Source organism: Pan troglodytes, chromosome X, assembly GCF_028858775.2.
Source record: "Pan troglodytes isolate AG18354 chromosome X, NHGRI_mPanTro3-v2.0_pri, whole genome shotgun sequence".
Lineage (NCBI taxonomy): Eukaryota > Metazoa > Chordata > Mammalia > Primates > Hominidae > Pan > Pan troglodytes.
The window spans coordinates 115,440,232-115,467,324 of record NC_072421.2 but is presented as its reverse complement, the minus strand read 5'-3'; the positions used below and the strand labels follow the sequence as shown (position 1 = coordinate 115,467,324).

General features: G+C 35.9%; 1 protein-coding gene across 21 annotated transcripts in view; it reads left to right on the top strand.

Annotated features, from left to right (window-relative positions):
- KLHL13 (kelch like family member 13) overlaps positions 1–27,093 on the top strand; it is a 218,669-nt gene that overhangs the window by 149,568 nt on the left and 42,008 nt on the right. For 20 of the 21 annotated variants that reach the window (XM_063803857.1, XM_016943582.3, XM_016943580.3 and 17 more), the window contains one exon: positions 21,494–21,635. The exons of the other annotated variant lie outside the window; for it this stretch is intronic. In XM_063803857.1, coding sequence (XP_063659927.1) covers positions 21,494–21,635 — 142 coding nt within the window. The remainder of the gene's footprint in view (positions 1–21,493; positions 21,636–27,093) is intronic. 21 annotated transcript variants of the gene reach the window in all.

The window sequence follows — 27,093 nt, the reverse complement described above, 5'->3', positions numbered from 1 at the left end:
AGTTAGGGAGGATTCCCTCTTTGTTTATTGATTGGAATAGTTTCAGAAAGAATGGTACCAGCTCCTCCTTGTACCTCTGGTAGAATTTCAAACAAATTTACAACAAAAAAACAACCCCATCAACAAGTGGGCGAAGGATATTAACAGACGCTTCTCAAAAGAAGACATTTATGCAGCCAAAAGACACATGAAAAAATGCTTATCATCACTGGCCATCAGAGAAATGCAAATCAAAACCACAATGAGATACCGTCTCACACCAGTTAGAATGGCGATCATTAAAAAGTCAGGAAACAACAGGTGCTGGAGAGCATGTGGAGAAATAGGAACACTTTTACACTGTTGGTGGGACTGTAAACTAGTTCAACCATTGTGGAAGTCAGTGTGGCCATTCCTCAGGGATCTAGAACTAGAAATACAATTTGACCCACCCATCCCATTACTGGGTATATACCCAAAGGATTATAATTTATGCTGCTATAAAGACACATGCACATGTATGTTTATTGCAGCACTATTCACAATAGCAAAGACTTGGAACCAAGCCAAAAGTCCAACAATGATAGACCGGATTAAGAAAATGTGGCACATATACACCATGGAATACTATGCAGCCATAAAAAAGGATGAGTTCATGTCCTTTGTAGGGACATGGATGAAGCTGGAAACCATCATTCTCAGCAAACTATCACAAAGGACAAAAAACCAAACACTGCATGTTCTCACTCATAGGTGGGAATTGAACAATGAGAACACTTGGACACAGGAAGGCGAACATCACACTCTGGGGACTGTTATGGGGTGGGGGAAGGGGGGATGGATAACATTAGGAGATATACCTAATGTTAAATGACGAGTTAATGGGTGCAGCACACCAACATGGCACATGCATACATATGTAACAAACCTGCACGTTGTGCACATGTACCCTAAAACTTTAATAAAAAAAAGAAAGTGCTCAGTTCTTTTTCAATCACCTTGTGTATTAAGTTTATAACATTCAGCAGTTACTCAACTGTCTATTATGTGCCAGGCATAACTCTGCTGAGGATTAGGGGCATAGTCCTTGTGATCATTCAAAGTGATTATTTTTTATCTTCCATATTATCTTCATTCATGAGCAATTAAATAGCTTAATTTATTCTCCTGCTGTGAAAATTTGGAACCAAGACAAACAGGTTAAATAAATTCTTGCTTACTGTGCTTTCAATATTGATAATGGATTTAAGGGCAATGGAAACACCTCAGAAGAAAAATTTGTCTGGACTAAATGAGGAGACTTGAACTGGAGGTAGATAACACATGTTAAAGTGCATATTGCACAGGATGGAAAATGAAGCAATTTGTGTTTAAAGTTCATAGTGTCTTTTTAAACAACAAGAATGGAATACTATTCTTTACATTGGACAGGGAATAATTTACTGTTTAGGTGCTTTATAGCACACAAGTTTACATATATTACCTTCCAAGCAGTAATAATTTGATCTCAAACTCTAAGATTGAATCTTAGTTTAAAATAAAATTATATTGTGTTTTCAATTATACTAAAATATTTTTCCCAGCATAACTTACTATGATGAGGTTATCTGTTGTTTTTACCCATTTTCCCCCCACATTTATGTCATGCTAAGGCAAGAACATGCCCAATTTGTTGGAGAGGATTTCTTATAATATAGTTCAATGGAGTAATGAAGTAACTTATCTTCAATAACAAAAAAATAAAAACAAGTTTCAGAACTTTAGATTAAATTTTAATCTAGCATGTATAACAGATATTCTAAACTTCATGAGACATATTCCAAATTTTTAAAATGTCCTAGTTTAGCATAGTTAAATGTAATACAATTTATTTTCCTCTATTATAGAAGTGCTAAGCACTTAATTTCATTCCTCCCAAAAAGCCCTGTAAGTGTACATCCTCTCCCTATTTTACGAATAAGGGCACAAGTTTAGAGAGGTTAATTGCTTAATGTTACACATAAAATTACAAGTTGAGCCAAAATTCAGATTTAGGGCCACGTGATTTCAAAGCTTGTAATTTCTCCAATGCCTTTTCATTTTTATAGACTTTTGCTACTTTCATGCCATCTATTAATTATATAATACCTTACTAGGGTTAGAAGAAAAGGGAAATATGGTAGATGGGAAAAGCTTTTTGAATTGGGTGGTGGTATAGGAAGAGGTTAGAAAGCTTTACTTGCATACTGTCAAGTGGTGAAGTTGAAGGAAAATATTGAGGCCATTATCTTTACTTGCTCATATGATATCGGGATTAACTCCATTGTCTCTTGATGTTTCCATAGTTCCTTGAAGCACTATTCCATCTTCATTGATTACACACATTTCCCACCCATGGTAATTAGCTACCACGGACAGTGCTGTAGCAGGTGTACTCTTTTTAGCACGTTCCAAGGGTTCTACCCCAGTCAGTATATTTAGTACTTTCCTGCAGACATTATCCTCCCACTGCTTAATTGCATGCAAATACTCAATGAAAAAAAAAACCCAAACCTCTATGTATTTCTTTTCTATTGCTGCCATATCAAATTACTGCAAACGAATGGCCTAAAATGTCACACATTTATTATCCTACACTTTTTTTTTTTTTTGAGATGGGGATCTCACTCTGTCGCCCAGGCTGGAGGACAGTGGCATGATCATGGCTCCCTGCAGCCTCGACCACCGGACTCAAGTGATCCTCCTGCCTCAGCCTCCTCAGTAACTGGGACTACAGGCACGCATCACCACACCCAGCTTATTATTATTATTATTATTATTATTATTTGTAGAGATGAGGTCTCACTGTGTTACCAGGCTGGTCTCAAACTCCTGGGCTCAAGCTATCCTCCCATCTCAGCCTCCCAAAGTACTGGGATTACAGGCATGAGCCACCATGCTTGGCATATTATCTTACAGTTTTTTCAGATCAGAAATTTGGTACTGGTCTCACGGGGCTAAAATAAAAGCGTCAGCAAGGCGGAGGCTCTAGGGGAGAATCTGTTTCCTGCTCATTCCTGTCATTGACAAAATTGTGTTCTTTGTGGCTGTAGGACCAAGGTTCCTATCATCTTGTTGGCTATAAGTTAAAGGACAATTTCAGCTTCTAGAGATTGCTTGCATTCCAGCCCCATTCCTCCCTCGTCTTAACGAGGCCAGCGACAGCAGGTTGAATCCTTTTCACATTGCTTTCTGGCTCACTCTTCTGCCTTCCTCTTCCATTTTTTCAGGACTCATGTAATTAGATTAGGCTACCTGGATAAAACAAGACACGCCCCATTTCAAAGTTCGTAACCTTTATCACATTTTCAAAGTCTCCTTTGCCATGTAACAACATATCCACAGATTCCTGGGGTTAAGATGTGGACATCTTTAGGAGGTCATTTGTTGTATCTACAATACTCTAGTTGAACACAATCATGTTGGGCTTACACATGCGTTGTAGAAAGTGTTCCAATTAACCCAAGTGGTTCTACAAATTTTGCATTCCTGTAACTAAACCATATTTATTAATCTCTGGATCAGTAGTTTTGTTCTTGAAAATTATAATAAACATTACATAGGCAGTTCTTAGCCCTTGCAACAATGATTTCCTGGAAATCTTATTAAAAAGTGGAATTATCCAGTAACAGAACTATAATCTGGGGTTGTGTTGAAAATATCATGAAAACAAGTTTCTCCTATTAGAGCTTTTATTGTGCTCTACATTTTATAAAATAGGCACAATTATTTTGATTACATCGATTTTGCAAGCATATACAATCATATAAAATACAGATATGAGTGAAATTGAAGATGCTAGTTATTTAAAAACTATTTTTTTTGAAAATTCAGTCTATTTTGAGATGGTTCACATAGCCCAATTCTCTTATTAAAAGTTAATAAGTAATAGTGCTACCTTTTGAATAAAATCATGAAATTAGTTTTCTTAATAAAATTTGATGCAACAAGCAGAATCATTCAGAATAACTCCACTGTTATCAGAGCCATTTAAAAAGTACTAAAGTGTGTGCATATTACAAGTTGGTTGATGCTGATTGCATTTTATTGCATTGAAAAAAATTTCAAAGGACTCTACATTTCTACCTTCCCAAAACATTTTCAGATTATTCAAAAGACTGTTCAAAATCAGATTGAACATAAAGGCTACCAGAAAATAATAGTTAACAACCAGAAGGTCTTTGCATGTCTCTGGAAATTCAAATAATACAGGTTGTTGAGAACCTTAAAAATCTTCAAAACATAGTACTGAATTAGCTAGCAGTGGCATATGATTATGTAGTTGTTGCTAATGCACTTTAGTGTTTGGTATTTGGCAGGTGCAGGGGGCAAATATTGAAATTTTGAGTGTCGGGTAACATCTACTGAGTGAAATAAGAACAGTTAAATAACAGGTGAAGACTGTCTATGCTACTCAGTCATTGACCATTATGTTTGATTCTTCAGCAAGTTATGGCCTCAAAAGTGGCATTTCTAAACTTGGAGGTGCATCCAGGAAAGTTCTGATCTCAGATCTGGTTACCAAACTTTCTAGACATTGTCTGGCTCCTATTATGGCAGGTGCAGGGGCTTGATGGTATTTTAATTTATTATTTTTACTTTTTTTTTTGTAGAGACAGGATATTGCTATGTTTCCAAGACTGGTCATGAACTCCTAGCCTCAAGCTATCCCCTTGCCCCCAACCTGTGCCCCGCAAAGTGCTGGGATTACAGACATGAGCCACCACACTTGGCCTTCTGATGATATTTTAAATTTAAAAGGTTTAGATTGAAAATATTGTGTTTTAGAGCACTAAAATTTAGAGAACCAAATATTATGAGAATGATGAATTGGAGTGGCAAGCTCAGTTGAGTGTATGTGGGCAATTGGGCTTAATTTGTGCTTGTGCGATCCCTCTGTACCTAACTGCACTCCCTTCTTGCTTCCCACATTTAAGTCTCTCACTGCAGCTGTTTCTAAAAGTTCTAAATGAACTTGCTTAATCATTTACAAGTTGCCCTGTAACATCTTTTATTTTCACTTTTTTTTCTGGTTTCAAAAATATAGAGCTTTTCACTGATCAATGAGATAAGACCTTGACATCATATAATGTGCATAATTATCTCAATCAGGGTTCTTTCAATCCACAAGCTGATAGGAACCTTAGAAATCACTCTTTTGGTCATACCATTTACCTTGAAAGAGAATGTGATATTAATGCTTGATCACTTTTCCTCCATCTGTGTACATTTGTATTTGATGATTTAACCCAGTCTTAATTTATATTTCCTTTTTAAAATACCATTTCTTCAACTGCATTAAAATTAATATTAAACACCAGCTCTACAAAATCTTAACTAGGTTTCTCTTTATTAAATGTGATTATATCAGAGCTCTTCTCTTGTCTGACAGTGAAACATGTTCTTAATTAATAGTCTGATCTAGCTTTAGTTTGAGTGGACCTACAAAATATTTGAAATACAATTTTGAAAAGTATATGGATGACACTAAATTGTGAATCATTGTCCAATAGATAACCCCTTAGCATCACCAAATTGAAGTGATTTTCTCATTCGTTACGATCACTTTCCTACAGAGGGTGTGTGCATGCAGTCATTTCTGAATGATTCACAGCTAAACAAAGTTCGTGAAACTGGAAACAAAGGTTTGGTTTTAAGTAGACTGGAGACTTGGTTCATTAATATACTTTTCATAGAAATGTTGCTGAAGCATATAGATAGATGCAATTAGAGTGTTTTTTTTTTCAAATGATGTGCAGTACTATCACATCATCAAGAGTTTTGACTTTCTTCCATATAATTAAAATTGCAGCTTATGTTTTTGAATAGTGAATATTGTGTGATTGCTGATCCAGCCCTGCAGATAGCCTGATCTGGAACAAATAACCCTTTAAAATAATAGTAAGGAAAGTTGATATTATTTATTTATTTTTATTTGGTGCTTATATGCTAAATATGAACTGATACCCTTATGGATTAGAGAAAAAAGTTGGCAATTGTTTTGTTATTGTGGTTTCTATGAATTATACAACATGATATTTGTTAGTAAAGAGTGGTAAGCATTTATTATAATTTTATATCATTTAATTATTTGGAAAGTAATTGTTTTTTATTATCATCTCTTTGCAAGCAAGTATCCTGACTGCTCTTTGTTGTATTATCATCTCTTTGCAAGCAAGTATCCTGACTGCTCTTTGTTTTCCTATCATCTAGTGTGGTGCCTGGCACATAGCAGATGCTCAATAAATGTCGATTTTATAAATGAATTTAGAGAATAGTTTTTAGGTCTGTACCTCTGTGCAGATCACTTCACATGAAAGTGTTAAGTTTATTCATCTGATATATGCAGTAATTGAATATAGTAGTTGTCCCTTATGCATGATTTCCAACTCCTTGGAATGAGTTACCCATGGTTAACCATGGCTTGAAAATAGGTGAGTACAGTATGATAAGATATTTTGAGAAAGAGAGAGAGAAAAAGAGCACATTCACATAACTTTTATTAAAGTATATTGTTATAATTGTTCTATTTATTATTAGTTATTGTTGATATCTTACTGTACCTAATTTATAAATCAGGTAGTTATGTATGTATAGGAATAAAACGTAGTGTATATGGAATTTGGTATATCCATAGTTTCAAACATCCACTGGGGGTCTTGGAATGTATCCACCGAATAATGGGGGCTATTGTGTATCATGGTCTTGTTAGAGAATAAGTTATGACTGTATTTCCTATGAAAAGAACTAATCAAAAATCCAGATTCTGTTCATTGTTGCTGAGAAATACCATGATACTGGCACAGACTGAAAGTAATTTTACTAGAAGCAATCTACCAGTGACCAAAATACTTTAGTCATGGTTCATCAAATTGTAACTGATAAGGAAAATAAGGTTTTTTTAAAAATCTGTTCTACGATAGAAACTACTCTCAAAGTTAAGAGTTATTTGACTTATTTTTGCATGCTGTTCATCATAATGGAGAAAACTATTTGAGATATTTATGTTTTGAAGCTAATATGCTTTTACTTAAATGATAATGTGTTTTGTGTGTATAGTTTGATAAAAGAAATCACTGACTAGGAGAAAAAGAAGACCTGACTAGGGTTTAGGAGAAATAAATTAAAAATTAACACTCAAAAAAGTATTTACATTTATGTCCTGAATTTTTTATACTTAAAGGGCTTCAATCTAACCGTAAAGGTTTAGCTGATATTATATTTAAATTAAATGAATTTTCTTTGTGTTAAAAATGATTAAATACAATGGTTTTACACATTACTTGTTTAGCAAGAGACAAAAAATGCATAGCTGTGAATATGTAAAAGCAATATATTCCAAAGCAAAACAATTGGTAGTTTGTAAGTAAATTTGGATTTTCGTTTGATCTGTTGTCATTAAACAAACATTTATTGTGAATAATTTGCTGGACTGTGCAATTAGTTAAGGAGGGTGAGGCCAGGAAGCCTTGACTTCAAGAGTGTAGGATTTGGCTTCTGTTCGGCAAGCAGTGACTCACTGAATACCTTTGAGCAAGGGAGTGCTTTTCTGAGCTATAAATACAATCACAATATGTATAAAGACCATTATGTATGTGAAAATTATAATTAAATCCAGGTAAGAGGTAATACAGACAAGAACTATGGTAGAGGCAGTGAGAGTGGATGGGGGTTGAAGGATAGGAGCATTCTAGAGAGAGATTCAGTTGAACTTAGCAGTTGATTGGACATGGGAAATGGGGAAGAAGCAAGGGTCAAAGGTGGTCAAATAATTTTGGTGAGAGCAATTGCCTTTTAGAATCCAAATATTTTATCTATAGTTCTTTTGAATGTATAATATCAGGATACATCGGAGATTTCTGAAATTTCTTCTGACTGACCAACATTTTAGGAATGGTCATTAAGAAATATGTATGTAGTCAAATTCATTACCATTAAGCATATCTTTGACATATGAAAAGATTGGATTTTGAAGATGTAAAAATGATGATTGCTTCAACAAGTATCTCATGGAGATGGAGTGAGTGAGGGTAGTAGCATTTTCCGACTAGCTAGGGAAACTTTTAACACCTTGACTCCCTGCTACTCTCATCTACATGGTGACTCTTCTCCCCTTTTGTCTGCTTCTCACCTGCACTGAGAGTCAGAAATTATAGTTTGGGGTGTGAAACACTGGTTTAAAGGACTGTATAAAAGGAAGGAAAGGAATACTTCTCTTTTTTCATTTATCTCACACAGATTAAGGTAAGTACTTCATTACTACTTCATAATTCATAGATTGCTTCTGCAAAACACATGTACACACAATCTGAAAACGCTCCAGTTATCTTCAATTTAAAATTCCCATTTAAATGACCAGGAGATTTGAATGCTTGATGCCTACTATGTCATTTTTATCACAATGGTATGTTCTACCCAAGAACACATAGCCTTCTTTTAGCCAGAGAACATGGTGTTTCTACAAATAAACATCTTACCCCTAAAGAGACAAATTCCTTGATGATTTATAATTTGGAATAGCCCCTCCCCAAATCATCAGTCTGCCTTCCAGAAAAACATTATAAATTTTGTAAATAATTTTTAATATTTTAGGTAATGATGTATAGTTGTGACACATAAATATTTTGCCCAAATGAATCCTTCTTTAGAATTACTGCACCATGGATAAACACTTATGGTAGTTTTGGTAGAGCAATTTTTGTTATTCACATTAGCAGAGTTGTCTGTGGCTAGATACTGAAATTGCTCTGTGATATGGACTGGAATATTATGGTGATCTTAATTAAACTGGCTTTCTAGGAGTGTAGTAAAATGGTGGATCCTAAAACATTTTAGGTGAAAAACCAGGAACCAGTTCTAGAGCTAAAGACCACATATATACTCTTGGAGTATGATAACTGTGAATATGTAGATAGATGAGTGGGCTGTAAGTAACAGTGAAGACTTTTTGCATCTCCTAACAACCTGAGAGCTTATGGCCAGCAATGGATATGTTTCTTTATGGGAAGCATAGTACAAAAGGGATAAACTGAAGTCTTATAATAAAGTTTTGTGGAAAAAAACCCTTAATGGTGAGGCAGATATGCAGAAAAGGGACAATAACTTTAATGTTAAAAAATGATACTTAGAGTCTTTGCTTCCATTGAGCCACGTATCTGTGATGAGCTTGAAAGAACTATCCTAAGAGTGATTCCCAGACTCATTAGGTTGAGAGCCTGTCTTCTTTTTTTGTATTATTCTCCCCTGTCTTAAAAATACTGGCTGTCATATTGAAAACGTATGACTGATTTGATACTAATTTTTTCCTACATTCATTGAAATAATTAGAGATGACTCCAGGCCATTACAAAAATCAAGACTGAGATTTGGTAAATTTATTACGGGCTTTGAATACATAGAGTCATTGGGACTCTTAGGGCTGCCAACTATATTTCTTAAAACATGGAATGCAACGGTTACTACTTTGTGAGTGTTACTCTTAGGTTTTTTCATGTTTCCCCTTAAAAGATAAATAAACATTCTCTTAAGACCTGGTCATGAATTACTGACTTTGTGAAGTTGAATAGAACTGGGAAATTCAGGAAAGGATAGGATTTTCACCACCTTTTAGCAGTTGATTAATGAGTCTCCTGTTCCCAAATCGATTTGTCTCAGTTATTTCTAATTGGTTTTGAGTTTGTGGAATCTGCTTTAATAATAAACTCTAAAATTGGGTAACTCAGATGTTTGAATATTTAATAAAAATCTTAGGAAGGTGAAACACAGTTCTTTCTTAACATGCTTTTTGATTTTAATGCACCTTAGCAAAAGAGTCAAATTTTAAAGTTGATGAGCTACAGATAATGGGAGTAAAATGACACCTTGGTTAACAAGTCCTCTGGAAGCAAAGCTCCTAGAAAATTGGCCTGGGCATTGAAGGGGTTGGAATACCCATTCCAGTTTCTTCATTTTTGGATTAAAGAAAGAGAAGGCAAGCTCACTGCTGCAGATATAGAGACTTCTCAAAGGGCAGGCTGGGTGCTAGCTGTAGGGCGAAGCATCCTTCTAGAGGGCCTATGCTTCACAAGAGGATTGTAACTATTTCCTCTGTGCACTGGGAAGGGGACTCTTGACAGTGATGGGAGCACATGCTGTTTCTCCTAGCCCACTTCTACATATTGCCATCTCCCTACCACCATTACCACATGTGCATTCTTTCACCTATGTGGTTTTATAAAAGCAAGGAAGATTTGAATTCACTTGTTTGTATAGAAGGTATGGAATCAACATTTAGAAATTCATTCATCTTCTAATTATTTTTAAATTACCTCATTAGAAATAAAATAATTATCTCATTCAGAAAATAGAATGGATTCTTACATACCTTATCTACCTACCATTCATCCATCCATGTATCCATTTATCCATCCATCCATCCATCCATCCTTCTACCTATCTACCAATCTACCCATCTGCTTATCTTGCTTTCACACAAATATAAGAAATGTGGAGAATGAGAAATAATATATAAACTAAGCTTTCTAAATAGAAAACATTTTTGGTCAAGATGAATTGGACATGATGCGGTTTAACTGGTATATAAATTTTAAAAGATGAAGGGACACTAAAGTCTTGAAATATGGTAAGCAGAGGGAGCAAAATATTATTTTGAAGTTCTTTAAGGACAAGATTGAGATATTCAGTGGAAATGCCTTTTGATTTGGGTAATTAACTTTCATCCTGTTATAGTTATCTAATGGAGTATCATTTGTCTATCCCAATTCCCTTATCTACGTCATAGTGTTATATCTGTTATTGTGATGGTTGGCATTAGAGTTCAGAATGTGTTCTTTTAAATGTTGATATCAGTATGTGAAATTCTCCCCAAATTTCATCTGAGTTATTTTCTAGGATTTACTACCTCCCTACCCCATATGTGTTGGGAGAATAGCATGAAAGATTTTTAGTGTTGGTATTGTTTTTATGGAAATAGAATGGTAAAAGTAAGTGATCTTCAGATTGAATTAATTAAACCAGAAAATTACTTGCCTATAACAGAATGTATCTCTCTGATATCCTCCTTGTGCTTATAAATTAAGCATTGAAATGCTAAGTGACTTATAGCCTCTACTGTCTGCTATTTTTAATTTTTTAGGCTTGGTATAAATGGGAACAATGTAGGCTCTGGATTCAGATGTGGGTTCAAATCATAGTTACTAGACTCATGGTGAGGCCTTAAACTCTCCGAGCTTCAGTTCCCTGTCTTTATTTTATTTTATTTATTTATTTTATTTTATTACTATTATACTTTAAGTTTTAGGGTACATGTGCACAATGTGCAGGTTAGTTACATATGTATATATGTGCCATGCTGGTGCACTGCACCCATTAACTCGTCATTTAGCATTAGGTGTATCTCCTAATGCTATCCTTCCCCCCTCCCCCACCCCACAACAGTCCCCAGAGTGTGATGTTCCCCTTCTTGTGTCCATGTTTTCTCATTGTTCAATTCCCATCTATGAGTGAGAACATGCGGTGTTTGGTTTTTTTCCTTGCGATAGTTTACTGAGAATGATGATTTCCAATTTCATCCATGTCCCTACAAAGGACATGAACTCATCATTTTTTATGGCTGCATAGTATTCCATGATGTATATGTGCCAAATTTTCTTAATCCAGTCTATCATTGTTGGACATTTGGGTTGGTTCCAAGTCTTTGCTATTGTGAATAGTGCCGCAATAAACATATGTGTGCATGTGTCTTTATAGCAGCATGATTTATAGTCCTTTGGGTATATACTCAGTAATGGGATGGCTGGGTCAAATGGTATTTCTAGTTCTAGATCCCTGAAGAATCCCCACACTGACTTCCACAATGGTTGAACTAGTTTACAGTCCCACCAACAGTGTAAAAGTGTTTCTATTTCTCCACATGCTCTCCAGCACCTGTTGTTTCCTGACTTTTTAATGATTGCCATTCTAACTGGTGTGAGATGGTATCTCATTGTGGTTTTGATTTGAATTTCTCTGATGGCCAGTGATGATGAGCATTTTTTCATGTGTTTTTTGGCTGCATAAATGTCTTCTTTTGAGAAGTGTCTGTTCATGTCCTTTGCCCACTTTTTGATGGGGTTGTTTGTTTTTTTCTTGTAAATTTGTTTGAGTTCATTGTAGATTCTGGATATTAGCCCTTTGTCAGATGAGTAGGTTGCAAAAATTTTCTCCCATTTTGTAGGTTGCCTGTTCACTCTGATGGTAGTTTCTTTTGCTGTGCAGAAGCTCTTGAGTTTAATTAGATCCCATTTGTCAGTTTTGTCTTTTGTTGCCATTGCTTTTGGTGTTTTAGACATGAAGTCCTTGCCCATGCCTATGTCCTGAATGGTAATGCCTAGGTTTTCTTCTAGGGTTTTTATGGTTTTAGGTCTAACATTTAAGTCTTTAATCCATCTTGAATTAATTTTTGTATAAGGTGTAAGGAAGGGATCCAGTTTCAGCTTTCTACATATGGCTAGCCAGTTTTCCCAGCACCATTTGTTAAAAGGGAATCCTTTCCCCATTGCTTGTTTTTCTCAGGTTTGTCAAAGATCAGATAGTTGTAGATATGCGGCATTGTTTCTGAGGGCTCTGTTCTGTTCCATTGATCTATATCTCTGTTTTGGTGCCAGTACCATGCTGTTTTGGTTACTGTAGCCTTCTAGTATAGTTTGAAATCAGGTAGCGTGATGCCTCCAGCTTTGTTCTTTTGGCTTAGGATTGCCTTGGCGATGCGGGCTCTTTTTTGGTTCCATATGAACTTTAAAGTAGTTTTTTCCAATTCTGTGAATAAAGTCATTGGTAGCTTGATGGGGATGGCATTGAATCTATAAATTACCTTGGGTAGTATGGCCATTTTCATGACATTGTTTCTTCCTACCCATGAACATGGAATGTTCTTCCATTTGTTTGTATCCTCTTTTATTTCCTTGAGCAGTGGTTTGTAGTTGTCCTTGAAGAGGTCCTTCACGTCCTTTGTAAGTTAAATGAGATTATTACAAGGATTAAATAGGATACTAGAATGTGCCTGGCACAGTGCTTAGTACACAGCAGGTGCTGGGTAAATGATCTTATTCCTATGTTAAAACAGACAGAAGCTATTTATTAATACTGTTCTATTTTAAATGTGACAGACATATGCATATAAGAAGCCTGTGCAATAGCTTTTTATAGCCCGTGCAATAGCTTCTTATAGACTTGGAAAGATAGCAGCTATTTTATAAAATCTCATCTGTAACTAAAGAGTTCCATTAGTGAAATGATTTCGGGTAGACAATAATATATTTATGTCATTAAAAAAACTGCAAATAACTAACAAAAGCTTTATCTTTCTTGATTCCTTTCAGGCAAACACCTCATTAAGAAGATATATTCTTTAAACAACAATTAATTTATGCCTTATTAATAGATGTTACTTTCAAGCTCACTCTTGTTGGTATTTGAAAAAGAAAAAAGAGAGAGAAGTTGCTATGATATTTATAATTTCTTTGTGTAATGATACTATAAATGACATTTTAGTTGGGGGACAAATCTTTCAATATTTGAAATTTTAAGTTTTTAATTTTTTTCAACAAAAATGCCAGGCTTATTTTATATACATTAGTTTACTTCATGAGTTGGAAATTTTGTTCCCGATTTTTTCAAAACATGTTCCTTTTTTTCATAATGAAAGTTGAGTATGTGTACACTCAAACGTTTGTGGTATCATTCAGCTTTTGTCTGGGAAGTGTGGAGAAAGAGAGGAGTAGAAAAGCTATTAATATCTTTCGAATTCAATGCAGTATGAATACTTTGACTCTATCTTAAAAAGCCAATGGAAAATGGCTTCTACCATCTTAAGTTTTTAATTTATTTCTCAAGGGTGGAAGGAAATACCTTGACAGATTTAGCCCTGAAATTCAAATGAGTATGAGAACAGGTGGTGAAATTTCTTCTCCACCTGCCATGCAACTTTATCACAAGAAATGTTTCATTTAGCAAATGCTGCTGCTAGCGGACACTTCTCTGTTTCAGAGCAGAAAAACAAATGGATGGAAAGTACTTTGAAGAAAGACTTTTTCTTGATTTTCTTTTTAAATTGTGAGTGTGAGCAATATGTATTTTATTTTCCTGGGGGTTGGGTAGTGGATAGTCAGTGCCTTGATTAACCAACCTGTTTTGTTGTGTTGTTAAACCATTCATAGCTTTCTTGTTTTTGTTTTCATTTTGTTTTGTTATTGTTGTTGTTCCTGTATACCAACCCACTGACACCAACTTTAGTTAAGGTAATATTATTAATCTGGGGAACTTGAAATATCTATATTATACTTTTGACACTAATGCAAGAGACTTCCTTTTTTTTCTTTTCCTTTTTTTGAGACGGAGTTTCACTCTTTCACCCAGGCTGGAGTGAAGTGGCACAGTCTCGGCTCACTGCACCCTCTGCCCCCCAGGTTCAAGTGATTCCCCTGCCTCAGCCTCCTAAGTAGCTAGGATTACAGGCACCTGCCACTGCGCGCGGCTGATTTTTGTGTTTTTAGTGGAGACGGGGTTTTACCATGTTGGCTGGGCTGGTCTCGAACTCCTGATCTCAGGTGATCCACCTGCTTTGGCCTCCGAAAGTGCTGGGATTACAGGCGTGAGCCACCACGCCCAGCCTGGGACTTTCATTCTTTTGTTGCAGTGAAATTGAGTTTTTAGCATATATTGTTAGATTTAACCTTTTTTGGTAATGAAATGATGGCAGTTAAAGCACTATGAAACAAATGAGGGAACTAAATAGAAAAGTGTTGTTCATATACTTTTACCTTTCTAGCTTTTCTCTAATTCATTTCTTCTTTTTTCCCTTCAGAAATTACAAACAGTACAGGCAAGTGTAGAGAACAGTCTTTTATTCATAGCAGTATCAAGATGTTGCTTTTTATTTGATGTGAGCTAGACATTAATGTACCAGTGCATGAATTGGCACACATAACCTCTCTACCAAGAAAAGTTAAGTGCTTTTATTGTGTTTTCATGATGATAATCTCAAGAAGCACCAAAAGGTTCCCTTTTCCTTGACAATGAAATTTGACCACACCTGGGTTTCTGTATAACATGAACTGCTATTTGCAATGATAGAAACCAAGAAATTGAGGTACACATTTTATAATTGATCAAGATGATATCTTATTTTTTAAACACAATGGTACTGGTTTCAGTGGATTGTCGTGGGATTTATTTAGGTATGGAGATTGAGGAGCATTGGAAGATTATTTGTGGCTTTTGAGCCAAATGATGCAATTAAGAGATGCTTTTTCCTTCCTCATATAGCATTCCAACAAACATTTTTACTATAATGAATTCTAAGAGTATATGGTTCTCTATAGAACGTCTACCAAATTAAACCTCTACAGAGGGATTCATTGAAGAAAACACATTTAAATCAGATCAGCAGAGCACTCTTGCTTTGGCCCACCTACCAGGACATAGATACCAGGACACAATTCTTCATTGTCATGTTGCTTGCTATTAAAAAAAAACACCACATTTGTCCATTTAGTGAGTTTTAAATTTCCTTTGAAAAAATCCATTTGGATGAACAATTCTATGCAGACAGTAGTAGGAGTTTATGACATGTTTGCACTAGCAATTTTGAGAGTATATCTTGTACTCTGATAATTTTGCAGGTTTAAAGATAGAATCTTTGTGCATATTCTGGAATACTGATGAGGTTGAACATTTTTCTATCTGCTAACCATTTGCACCTTGATCTTTGTGAATTGTGTGCTCATATCACTTACATGTTTCCGTTCGGGTAATTTTAAATATGTGGACATTTCGAGGCAAGATTACAATGTTGGCAGCCCTTTGTTAACATATGACAATGGCTTAGGCTTTTTTTCCTTTTGTCTTTAAATGCAGTGCAGAGAAATGCCACAGTCTGTGTACGTTTGGTTTGACCACGTTTACAATGCTTTCAGTAAAATGATCAGACAGTGCCTCCATCTCTAAGCTAATACTCATCAAAAAAGTAGTTGTTTTCTTTGAGCAAGCACAGTTGAGTGATTCACGTACACTTTGTGAAAGATTGCTCTTGTGCTTTATGGTTGGTCATTGTTTCTTTTTTTTTGTTTGTTTGTTTTTTTTGTTTTTGTTTTTTTTTGTTTTTTTTGGTTTTTTTTTAATTATACTTTAAGTTTTAGGGTACATGTGCACATTGTGCAGGTTAGTTACATATGTATACATGTGCCATGCTGGTGCGCTGCACCCACTAACTCGTCATCTAACATTAGGTATATCTCCCAATGCTATCCCTCCCCCCTCCCCCCTCCCCACCACAGTCCCCAGAGTATGATATTCCCCTTCCTGTGTCCATGTGATCTCATTGTTCAATTCCCACCTATGAGTGAGAATATGCGGTGTTTGGTTTTTTGTTCTTGCGATAGTTTACTGAGAATGATGGTTTCCAATTTCATCCATGTCCCTACAAAGGATATGAACTCATCATTTTTTATGGCTGCATAGTATTCCATGGTGTATATGTGCCACATTTTCTTAATCCAGTCTATCATTGTTGGACATTTGGGTTGGTTCCAAGTCTTTGCTATTGTGAATAATGCCGCAATAAACATACGTGTGCATGTGTCTTTATAGCAGCATGATTTATAGTCATTTGGGTATATACCCAGTAATGGGATGGCTGGGTCAAATGGTATTTCTAGTTCTAGATCCCTGAGGAATCGCCACACTGACTTCCACAATGGTTGAACTAGTTTACAGTCCCACCAACAGTGTAAAAGTGTTCCTATTTCTCCACATCCTCTCCAGCACCTGTTGTTTCCTGACTTTTGAATGATTGCCATTCTAACTGGTGTGAGATGATATCTCATAGTGGTTTTGATTTGCATTTCTCTGATGGCCAGTGATGATGAGCATTTTTTCATGTGTTTTTTGGCTGCATAAATGTCTTCTTTTGAGAAGTGCCTGTTCATGTCCTTGGCCCACTTTTTGATGGGGTTGTTTGTTTTTTTCTTGTAAATTTGTTTGAGTTCACTGTAGATTCTGGATATTAGCCCTTTGTCAGATGAGTAGGTTGCGAAAATTTTCTCCCATGTTGTAGGTTGCCTATTCACTCTGATGGTAGTTTCTTTTGCTGTGCAGAAGCTCTTTAGTTTAATTAGATCCCATTTGTCAATTTTGGCTTTTGTTGCCATTGCTTTTGGTGTTTTGGACATGAAGTCCTTGCCCACGCCTATGTCCTGAATGGTAATGTTTAGGTTTTCTTCTAGGGTTTTTATGGTTTTAGGTCTAACATTTAAATCTTTAATCCATCTTGAATTGATTTTTGTATAAGGTGTAAGGAAGGGATCCAGTTTCAGCTTTCTACATATGGCTAGCCAGTTTTCCCAGCACCATTTATTAAATAGGGAATCCTTTCCCCATTGCTTGTTTTTCTCAGGTTTGTCAAAGATCAGATAGTTGTAGGTAAGCGGCGTTATTTCTGAGGGCTCTGTTCTGTTCCATTGATCTATATCTCTGTTTTGGTACCAGTACCATGCTGTTTTGGTTACTGTAGCCTTGTAGTATAGTTTGAAGTCAGGTAGTGTGATGCCTCCAGCTTTGTTCTTTTGTCTTAGGATTGACTTGGCGATGTAGATGCAATAAAAAATGATAAAGGGGATATCACCACCGATCCCACAGAAATACAAACTACCATCAGAGAATACTACAAACACCTCTACGCAAATAAACTAGAAAATCTAGAAGAAATGGATAAATTCCTCGACACATACACTCTCCCAAGACTAAACCAGGAAGAAGTTGAATCTCTGAATAGACCAATAACAGGAGCTGAAATTGTGGCAATAATCAATAGTTTACCAACCAAAAAGAGTCCAGGACCAGATGGATTCACAGCCGAATTCTACCAGAGGTACAAGGAGGAACTGGTACCATTCCTTCTGAAACTATTCCAATCAATAGAAAAAGAGGGAATCCTCCCTAACTCATTGTATGAGGCCAGCATCATTCTGATACCAAAGCCTGGCAGAGACACAACCAAAAAAGAGAATTTTAGACCAATATCCTTGATGAACATTGATGCAAAAATCCTCAATAAAATACTGGCAAACCGAATCCAGCAGCACATCAAAAAGGTTATCCACCATGATCAAGTGGGCTTCATCCCTGGGATGCAAGGCTGGTTCAACATACGCAAATCAATAAATGTAATCCAGCATATAAACAGAGCCAAAGACAAAAACCACATGATTATCTCAATAGATGCAGAAAAAGCCTTTGACAAAATTCAACAACCTTTCATGCTAAAAACTCTCAATAAATTTGGTCATTGTTTCAAGAGTAAGACGTCTGCTGTGGTGATTGGGTAGGCGGGGGGTGGCATGCAAGCAATATGCAGACTATAATATTGTAGGGAAAAGAGAGGTTTAATTTTTAGAAACAAAATTCGTTAATATAGTCTCTCCCATGAATAATCTTGTAGGGTTGGTGAAATGGGACTATTTAGACAGAATTTGCCAGATTCTAACTTAACATGTAAAAGTGGATCCAAATAACAACTGTTTTATGCAGATTTAGGAAATTATTATTCTTACATGAGCTTATGTAAAACAAAAGCTTTGCTGCATAATTTTCTTATAAACTTCAAAGCCATTATCTACTTTTTTACTCTTAGACTTGAGTTTTCAAATTGATGGGCCTGTGGAGAGCAGAGATATTCTGTTAGGTAGCCTTGGAAGAATTAGTGATAATTAATAATCCTGCTGTGTTTCATATTGCTAGCATTACCTCATGGATTCAACCCTATGACTGGGAAATTATTTAAATCATGAAATTGCTTGAGAAAAATTTTCATGAGACAGTAAATTCCTCTATATTAGGATTTCTCACCTTTGGCACTTGACTTTTTTGCCTAAGAACAGCTTTGACCTAGAGAACTGTCCTGTGTTTTGTAGGATGTTTAGCAGCATCCCCAGTTGTGACAGTGAAAAATGTCTGCAGACATTATGAATCATGGGGGTGGAAGGAGGGGCAAAATGCCTCCTGCTCCCCCTCCCCACATTGAGAATGACTTGTATGTATATTGTATTTAACTATACAAGTTGAAAAAACATCAGATTAAAAACTGTTATTTTTTTTCTTGGAATTACTCAGATAATCATTCCTTTAAGCATAGATTGATATAATTGTGGCTTGGGGTTTGCAGAGAAGTGTTACCTCCTTGCAATGTTGAAGAACAGTGCTCTTCACATTCAATCAATAAACTTAATAAAGGGGAGATAGATGGGAATATTGAATCTGCTAAGAAGGTTAACATGGCATGTACTGTTACCAAAGCAGAAATTAGTAGGGAGTGTTTTGAATGTTAAAAAGTCAAAAGATACTGATAAAACATCATGAAAAAGATAATTTTAGTCCAGGCTTCTTCAGCTTTTGAAGTAATTAATTAAAAAGGCAAGCATATTATGTTGGCAAGAAAGGGCTGCATTTTCACTTTTTGCTTTCTGTTTTTAAGAGCAAGAGACAAATGACAAAGTAAATAAGTTGTTACTTGTAGTTTACTCAAAAAAGCAATTTCCAGGATATGTCATTGTGGCAATGTGAATTCAGCTTTACTCCTATCCCTTTTACATCTGCAGTTTTATAAGAATGATAATTGATGGTCATTTAAGCACTGCATAATAAAGAAATGTCTTTGGAATGATCTACAGAAAGAAGATTCTGTATTCATTCAGAGGACATATATTAAGTCTTTCGTGCTAGGCTCTGTGCAGGGAATACAGAAACTAATAAAACAGTCTGCTTGAATATCCTATTAATATAATCTGGATGAATAGACATTTTCTGGTTAGGGATAACAGTCACCATCAATCAATTTCTGACTTTTCCAATTGATTCTGTAATTTTAAACGTCTGTCCACAAAAGTTGTTTAAAATTGTGTGTGTGTGCTATATATCATAACTTAATTCTCTTTAAAGCTATCTCTGAAACTCTGGTGGAAGGCTATATCCATTTTCTTTTATGCTTTTTAAAATCTTAAATTATTCTCTTCTTTATTAAATATCTATCAGAATTGAATTAAACATGGTTATATATTATTAATTCATTTTTGGTTATACTATGGCTCTAATATCATTAAGAAGAATTGATGTCATCCTTAAGGCCAGAATTTTTGCTAATTATTGCAAGATTTAAAACCACTTGGTTGGTGTCATAATTCAAAAAGCAGAATCTTTAGTATGGTCTTTTTCTTGTTAAAACTGATCAACTTGGGGTTTTAGGTATGACAGGAAAAAAAGGTGAAACCTTTCTGATATTGGATAGCTCAGTTATACAGTTAGAAAAGCAAATAATTCAAAATTGAGGAAATTACAGAAAAAATGAAGAGTTCCAGCACTTGAAAATCTGCTCTCCTTCTTTTTTCCTAATGTCTATTTTAGCAGTCTTTTTAGCAGTCTGTATCATGAATGCAGAACCAAATTCATAAGCCATGGGCTCCCCACTCTTAGGCAGGTGATCCAGAGATTATTTTAGCAATGTATACCTATGGAGAAACACAAGATCTCTTCTAAGGAATGATGAAAGGTTATTAATAATGGCACATTTTTAGTATAACCTAACTGAGATTTTTAAACTATCAAATGTATTGTCATATTCTCTTTGCAACTAAGTGACCTACTGACTAATGTTCTCCTATTCTTACTTATGCCCCTTGAAAATACTATTGCTGCAATACATGCAAATACAGAATTGCCTGTATTTATATTTTTAGTATTCATTTCTTTGAAAAGATGGAAATGTGACTAGATTGTAGCTATTAAACAATCCCAAACTGGTAAGTGAGAGATACTGCTAGAAAAAGAAATTATTTCATGTGAAAAATTTTGTTCAGTTGGGGTTGATTAGAACTATTACTAATAACAGAAGATAAAGTAATGCATTAATATATAACAATTAATCTTTTACTTTTATTAATGGGGGTTTGGAGTGGGAATCAGACTAGTCCTAGATTCAAACCCTGGGCCAACCACTTTAATAAGTGGTTTCTGACCCTTCTTTAGTCTGTGTATAAAATTATTGGCAAGTACCTGCTATATAATGACTATTCAATAAATGGTAGCTATCATTTTTATCTTTTCAAAATTAGGTGTTCCAAATTAATTTTAACTATATGCAGCATAATTTGATGGCATTGCTATCTAAATAGTAACATATCAACAGTAATTACTGTGGCCTTTAAAAACTCTGTGACTATAATTTTGAACCACCTTTTAAGTTGATTTCTCAGTTATCATCTGTATATTCTGTACTTGGAAACCATTTTACAAATATACATTTCTTCTAAGATAAAGAGTGGTACAAGCGTATAATATAGTGAAACAATATTCACCATATTGCATGGTCATATGATTGCAATAGTGACTGATTATTTTTCTAAATAATCTCATTGTAAATTGTACAAGTTTTAATTTCCCCTTCTTTCTTATGTAAAAAAACTTTCAGATCTCTCGTGGAAGAGGAAGACCAACACATGAAATTGTCCCTTGGAGGCAGCGAAATGGGCCTCTCATCCCATTTGCAGTCTTCCAAGGCAGGACCTACACGCATCTTTACCAGCAATACCCACAGTTCTGTGGTGTTACAGGTAATTTAAGCTGTCTCTTTGGTAGTGTTTACATAGCTTTAAAAAACCCACCATGGATTTTGTGATGCAGGATGTCAGTAGTGGAGGTTGTGGGTGTGTATGTGTGAATAGGAAATGTATGGTAACTATTTTTTGCTCAGTTTTGCTGTGAACCCAAAATGGCTCTAAAAAATGAAGTTTATTAAGTAAAGAAACAAAAGACAAAAACTAACCAGGAGAGAAATCTTGATGGAGGAATGCACACATTCCTGAGGTTAAAAAATCCTCAGAATCAATTTTTTGTTTGGTTTGTATAAAGGACATTTTGCCAGTATGCCACTTTCTTACAGAATACCATATCTGATTTCATTCCATAGCAATCAAAGTAAGTATTACAAGGTCCCTACACTGAATTTTCATAGTTCCTCATTCACAGCCTGTTTTACTATCATCTTTGTAATGGTTCTAAATATTATATTTATTTGGTGTCCCAACTCGCATTGGTAGTAGTAACTGTGGGAGTAGAGGTTAGGACTGCTGGATGCAAACCCTCTGATACATGTAATAAGTAATAACTAAAATAAAAGCAGGGGACAGAAACACAGTAGAAAGCCAAAAGAACATGAAACACAGCAATCTGGAGCTATTTAGCACGGGGATTAGAAGCCTAAGTACTTCTGACCTTTGTGGACATTTTCTGACTTCTGTGGGCATTGCTGAATTAGAGAGTAATATGGTACTGGATGTCCATTAATGTCTTCTAAAGATAGTTAAATTATATCGGTCCTCTTACTACCCTTAATAAGATAAGGAAAATTTGCCTTTCTAAATGCATATTTAAAAGAAATCTCCCCAGATGGATTTCATGCATATCCCTGATCAAGAACCATTATAGTAAAGCTGTATATAGAATATAATATAATGAGGGACAAGGTTTATACTTGCTGTGCCTCCTCTGTGTTTAAATGTAATTTCACCGGATTTCATTTTCCTTATCTCCAAAATGTGACTCTTGACTAGCATACCTCTAAATTTCCTGCTAGTTTCAATCTTTGAATTCAGTAAAATCCCATTTCCCCAGTATTTCCGTTTCTAATTGGAGCTGGGGTCTATCTAAGGTTCATTGTCCTGTGGGTATCATCAATAGATATGTGAGTCAGGAACGAAAATCTTTCCATCTCCTGGCATCTTAAAGCTGTGTAGGGAAAAGGGAAGATGGCCGAATAGAACAGCTCTGGTCTGCAGCTCCCGGCAAGATCAACGCAGAAGGTGGGTGATTTCTGCATTTCCAACTGAGCCCCCACTGGTGATACCCGGGCAAACAGGGTCTGGAGTGGACCTCTAGCACCTCTAGCAGATCTGCAGCAGAGGGGCCTGTTAGAAGGAAAACTAACAAACAAGAAAGGAATAGCATCAAGAACAACAAAAATGGCATCCACACAGAAACCGCATCTGAAGGTCACCAACATTAAAGACCAAAGGTAGATAAATCCACAAAGATGAGGAAAAACTAATACAAAAAGGCTGAAAATTCCAAACACCAGAACACCTCTTCTCCTCCAAAGGATCACAACTCCTCGCCAGCAAAGGAACAAAACTGGACAGAGAATGAGTTTGACAAACTGACAGAAGTAGGCTTCAGAAGGTAGGTAACAGCAAACTCCTCCGAGCTAAAGGAGCATGTTCTAACCCAATGCAAGGAAGCTAAGAACCTTGAAAAAAATTATAGGAATTGCTAACTAGAATAACCAGTTTAGAGAAGAACATAAATGACCTGATGGAGCTGAAAAACACAGCATGAGGACTTCATGAAGCATACAAAAGTATCAATAGCCAAATCAATCAAGCAGAAGAAAGGATATCAGAGATTGAAGATCAACTTAATGAAATAAAGCAAGAAGACAAGATCAAAGAAAAAAGAATGAAAAGAAACGAACAAAGCCTTCAAGAAATATGGGACTATATGAAAAGACCAAACCTAAGTTAGATTGGTGTACCTGAAAGTGATGGGGAGAATGGAACAAAGTTGGAAAATACTCTTCAGGGTATTCTCCAGGAGAACTTCCCCAACCTAGCAAGAGAGGCCAACATTCAAATTCAGGAAATACAGAGAATGCCACAAAGATACTCGTCAAGAAGAGCAACCCCAAAACACATAATCGTCAGATTCAGCAAGGTTGAAATGAAGGAAAAAATGTTAAGGGAAGCTGGAGAGAAAGGTCGGGTTACCTACAAAGGGAAGCCCATCAGACTAACATCAGATCTCTCTGCAGAAACCCTACAAGGCAGAAGAGAGTGGGGACCAATATTCAACATTCTTAAGCAAAAGAATTTTCAACCCAGAATTTCATATCCAGCCAAACTAAGCTTCATAAACAAAGGATAAATAAAATCCTTTACAGACAAGAAAATGCTGAGAGATTTTGTCACTACCAGGCCTGCCTTATAAGAGCTCCTGAAGGAAGCACTAAATATGGAAAGAAAAAACTGGTACCAACCACTGCAAAAACATACCAAATTGTAAAGATCATTGACACTATGAAGAAACTGCATCAATAAAGGGGCAAAATAACTAGCTAGCATCATAATGACAGGATCAGATTCACACATAACAATATTAACCTTAAATGTAAATATGCTAAATGCCCCAATTAAAAGACACAGACTGGCAAATTGGATAGTCAAGGCCCATCGGTGTGCTGTATTCAGGAGACCCATCTCACATGCGAAGACACACATAGGCTCAAAATAAAGGGATGGAAGAATATTTACCAAGCAAATGGAAAACAAAAAACAAGCAGGGGTTGCAATCCTAGTTTCTGATAAAACAGACTTTAAACCAACAAAGATAAAAAAAGACAAAGAAGGGCATTTCATAATGGTAAAGGGATCAATGCAACAAGAAGAGGTAACTATCCTAAATATATATGCACCCACTACAGGAGCACCCACATTCATTAAGCAAGTTCGTAGAGATCTACAAAGAGACTTAGACTCCCACACAATAAGAGTGGGAGATTTTGTCACCCCACTGACAATATTAGACAGATTAATGAGACAGAAAATTAACAAGGATATTCAGGACTTGAACTCAGCTCTAGACCAAGCAGACCTAATAGACATCTATAGAACTCTCCATCCCAAATGAACAGAATATACATTCTTCTCAGCACCACATTACACTTATTGTAAAACTGACCACATAATTGGAAGTAAAACACTCCTCAGTAAATGTAAAAGAACAGAAATCATAGCAGTCTCTGAAACCACAGTGCAATCAAATTAGAACTCAGGATTAAGAAACTCACTCAAAACCATACAAATATAGGGAAACTGAACAACCTGCTCCTGAATGACTACTGGGTATATAACGAAATTAAGGCAGAAATAAATAAGTTCTTTGAAACCAATGAGAACAAAGACACAACATACCAGAATCTCTGGGACACAGCTAAAGCAGTGTTTAGAGAGAAATTTATAGCACTAAATCCCGATAGGAGAAAGCAGTAAAGCTAAAATAGACACCCTAACATCACAATTAAAAGAACTAGAGAAGCAAGAGCAAACAAATTCAAAAGCTAGCAGACGACAAGAAATAACTAAGATCAGAGTAGAACTGAAGGAGATAGAGACACGAGGAACACTTCAATATCTCAGTGAATCCAGGAGCTGGTTTTTTGAAAAGATCAACAAAATAGATAGACCGCTAGCCAGATTAATGAAGAAAAAATAGAGAAAAATCAAATAGACACAATAAGAAATGATAAAGGGGATGTCACCACTGATCCCACAGAAAGAAACTACCATCAGAGAATACTACAAACACCTCTATGCAAATAAACTAGAAAATCTAGAAGAAATGGGTAAATTCCTAGACACATACACCCTCCCAAGACTAAACTAGGAAGAAGTCGAATCCCTGAATAGACCAATAACAAGTTCTGAAATTGAGGCAGTAATTAATAGCCTACCAACCAAAAAAGGCCCAGGACCAGACGGATTCACAGCCAAATTCTACCAGAGGTACAAAGAAGAGCTGATACCATTCTTTCTGAAACTATTCCAAACAATAGAAAAAGATGGAATATTCCCTAACTCTTTTTATGAGGCCAGCATCATCCTGATACCAAAACCTGGCAGAGACAACAAAAAAAGAAAATTTCAGGCCAATATCGCTGATCAACATAGATGCAAAAATCCTCGATAAAATGTAATCCATCACATAAACAGAACAAATGACAAAAACCACATGATTTTCTCAATAGATGCAGAAAAGGCCTTTGACAAAATTCAACACACCTTCATCCTAAAAACTCTCAATAAACTAGGTATTGATGTAAAGTATCTCAAAATAATAAGTGTTATTTATGACAAACCCACAGCCAATATCATACTGAATGGGCAAAAGCTGGAAGCATTCTCTTTGAAAACTGGCACAAGACAAGGATGCCATCTCTCACCACTCCTATTCATCACAGTATTGGAAGTTCTGGCCAGGGCAATCAGGCAAGAGAAAGAAATAAAGTTTATTCAAATAGGAAGAGAGGAAGTTAAATTGTCTCTGTTTGCAGATGACATGATTGTATGTTTAGAAAATCCCATCATCTCAGCCCAAAATCTCCTTAAGCTGATAAGCAACTTCAGCAAAGTCTCAGGATACAAAATCAATGTGCAAAAATCACAAGCATTCCTATACACCAATAATAGACAAACAGAGATCCAAATCATGAGTGAACTCCCATTCACAATTGCTACAAAGAGAATAAAATACCTAGGAATCCAACTTACAAGCGATGTGAAGGACCTCTTCAAGGAGAACTACAAACCACTGCTCAAGGAAATAAGAGAGGACACAAACAAATGGAAAAACATTCTGTGCTCATGGATAGGAAGAATCAGTATCGTGAAAATGGACATACTGCCCAACGTAATTTATAGATTCAATGCTATCCCCATCAAGCTACCATTGACTTTCTTCCCAGAATTAGAAAAAAGCTACTTTAAATTTCATATGGAACCAAAAAAGAGCCCGTGTAGCCAAGACAATCCTAAGCAAAAAGAACAAAGCTGGAGGCATCCCACTACCTGACTTCAAACTATACTACAAGGCTACAGTAACCAAAACAGCATGGTACTGGTACCAAAACAGATATATAGACAAATGGAACAGAACAGAGGCCTCAGAAGTAATGCCACACATCTACAACCATCTGATCTTTGCCCAACCTGACAAAAACAAGCAATGGGGAAAGGATTCCTTATTTAATAAATGGTGTTGGGAAAACTGGCTAGCCATATGTAGAAAGCTGAAACTGGACCCCTTCCTTACACCTTATACAAAAATTAACTCAAGATGGATTAAAGACTTAAACGTAAGACCTAAAACCATAAAAACCCTGGAAGAAAAACTAGGCAATACGATTCAGGACACAGGCATCGGCAAAGAGTTGATGACTAACACACCAAAAGCAATGGCAAC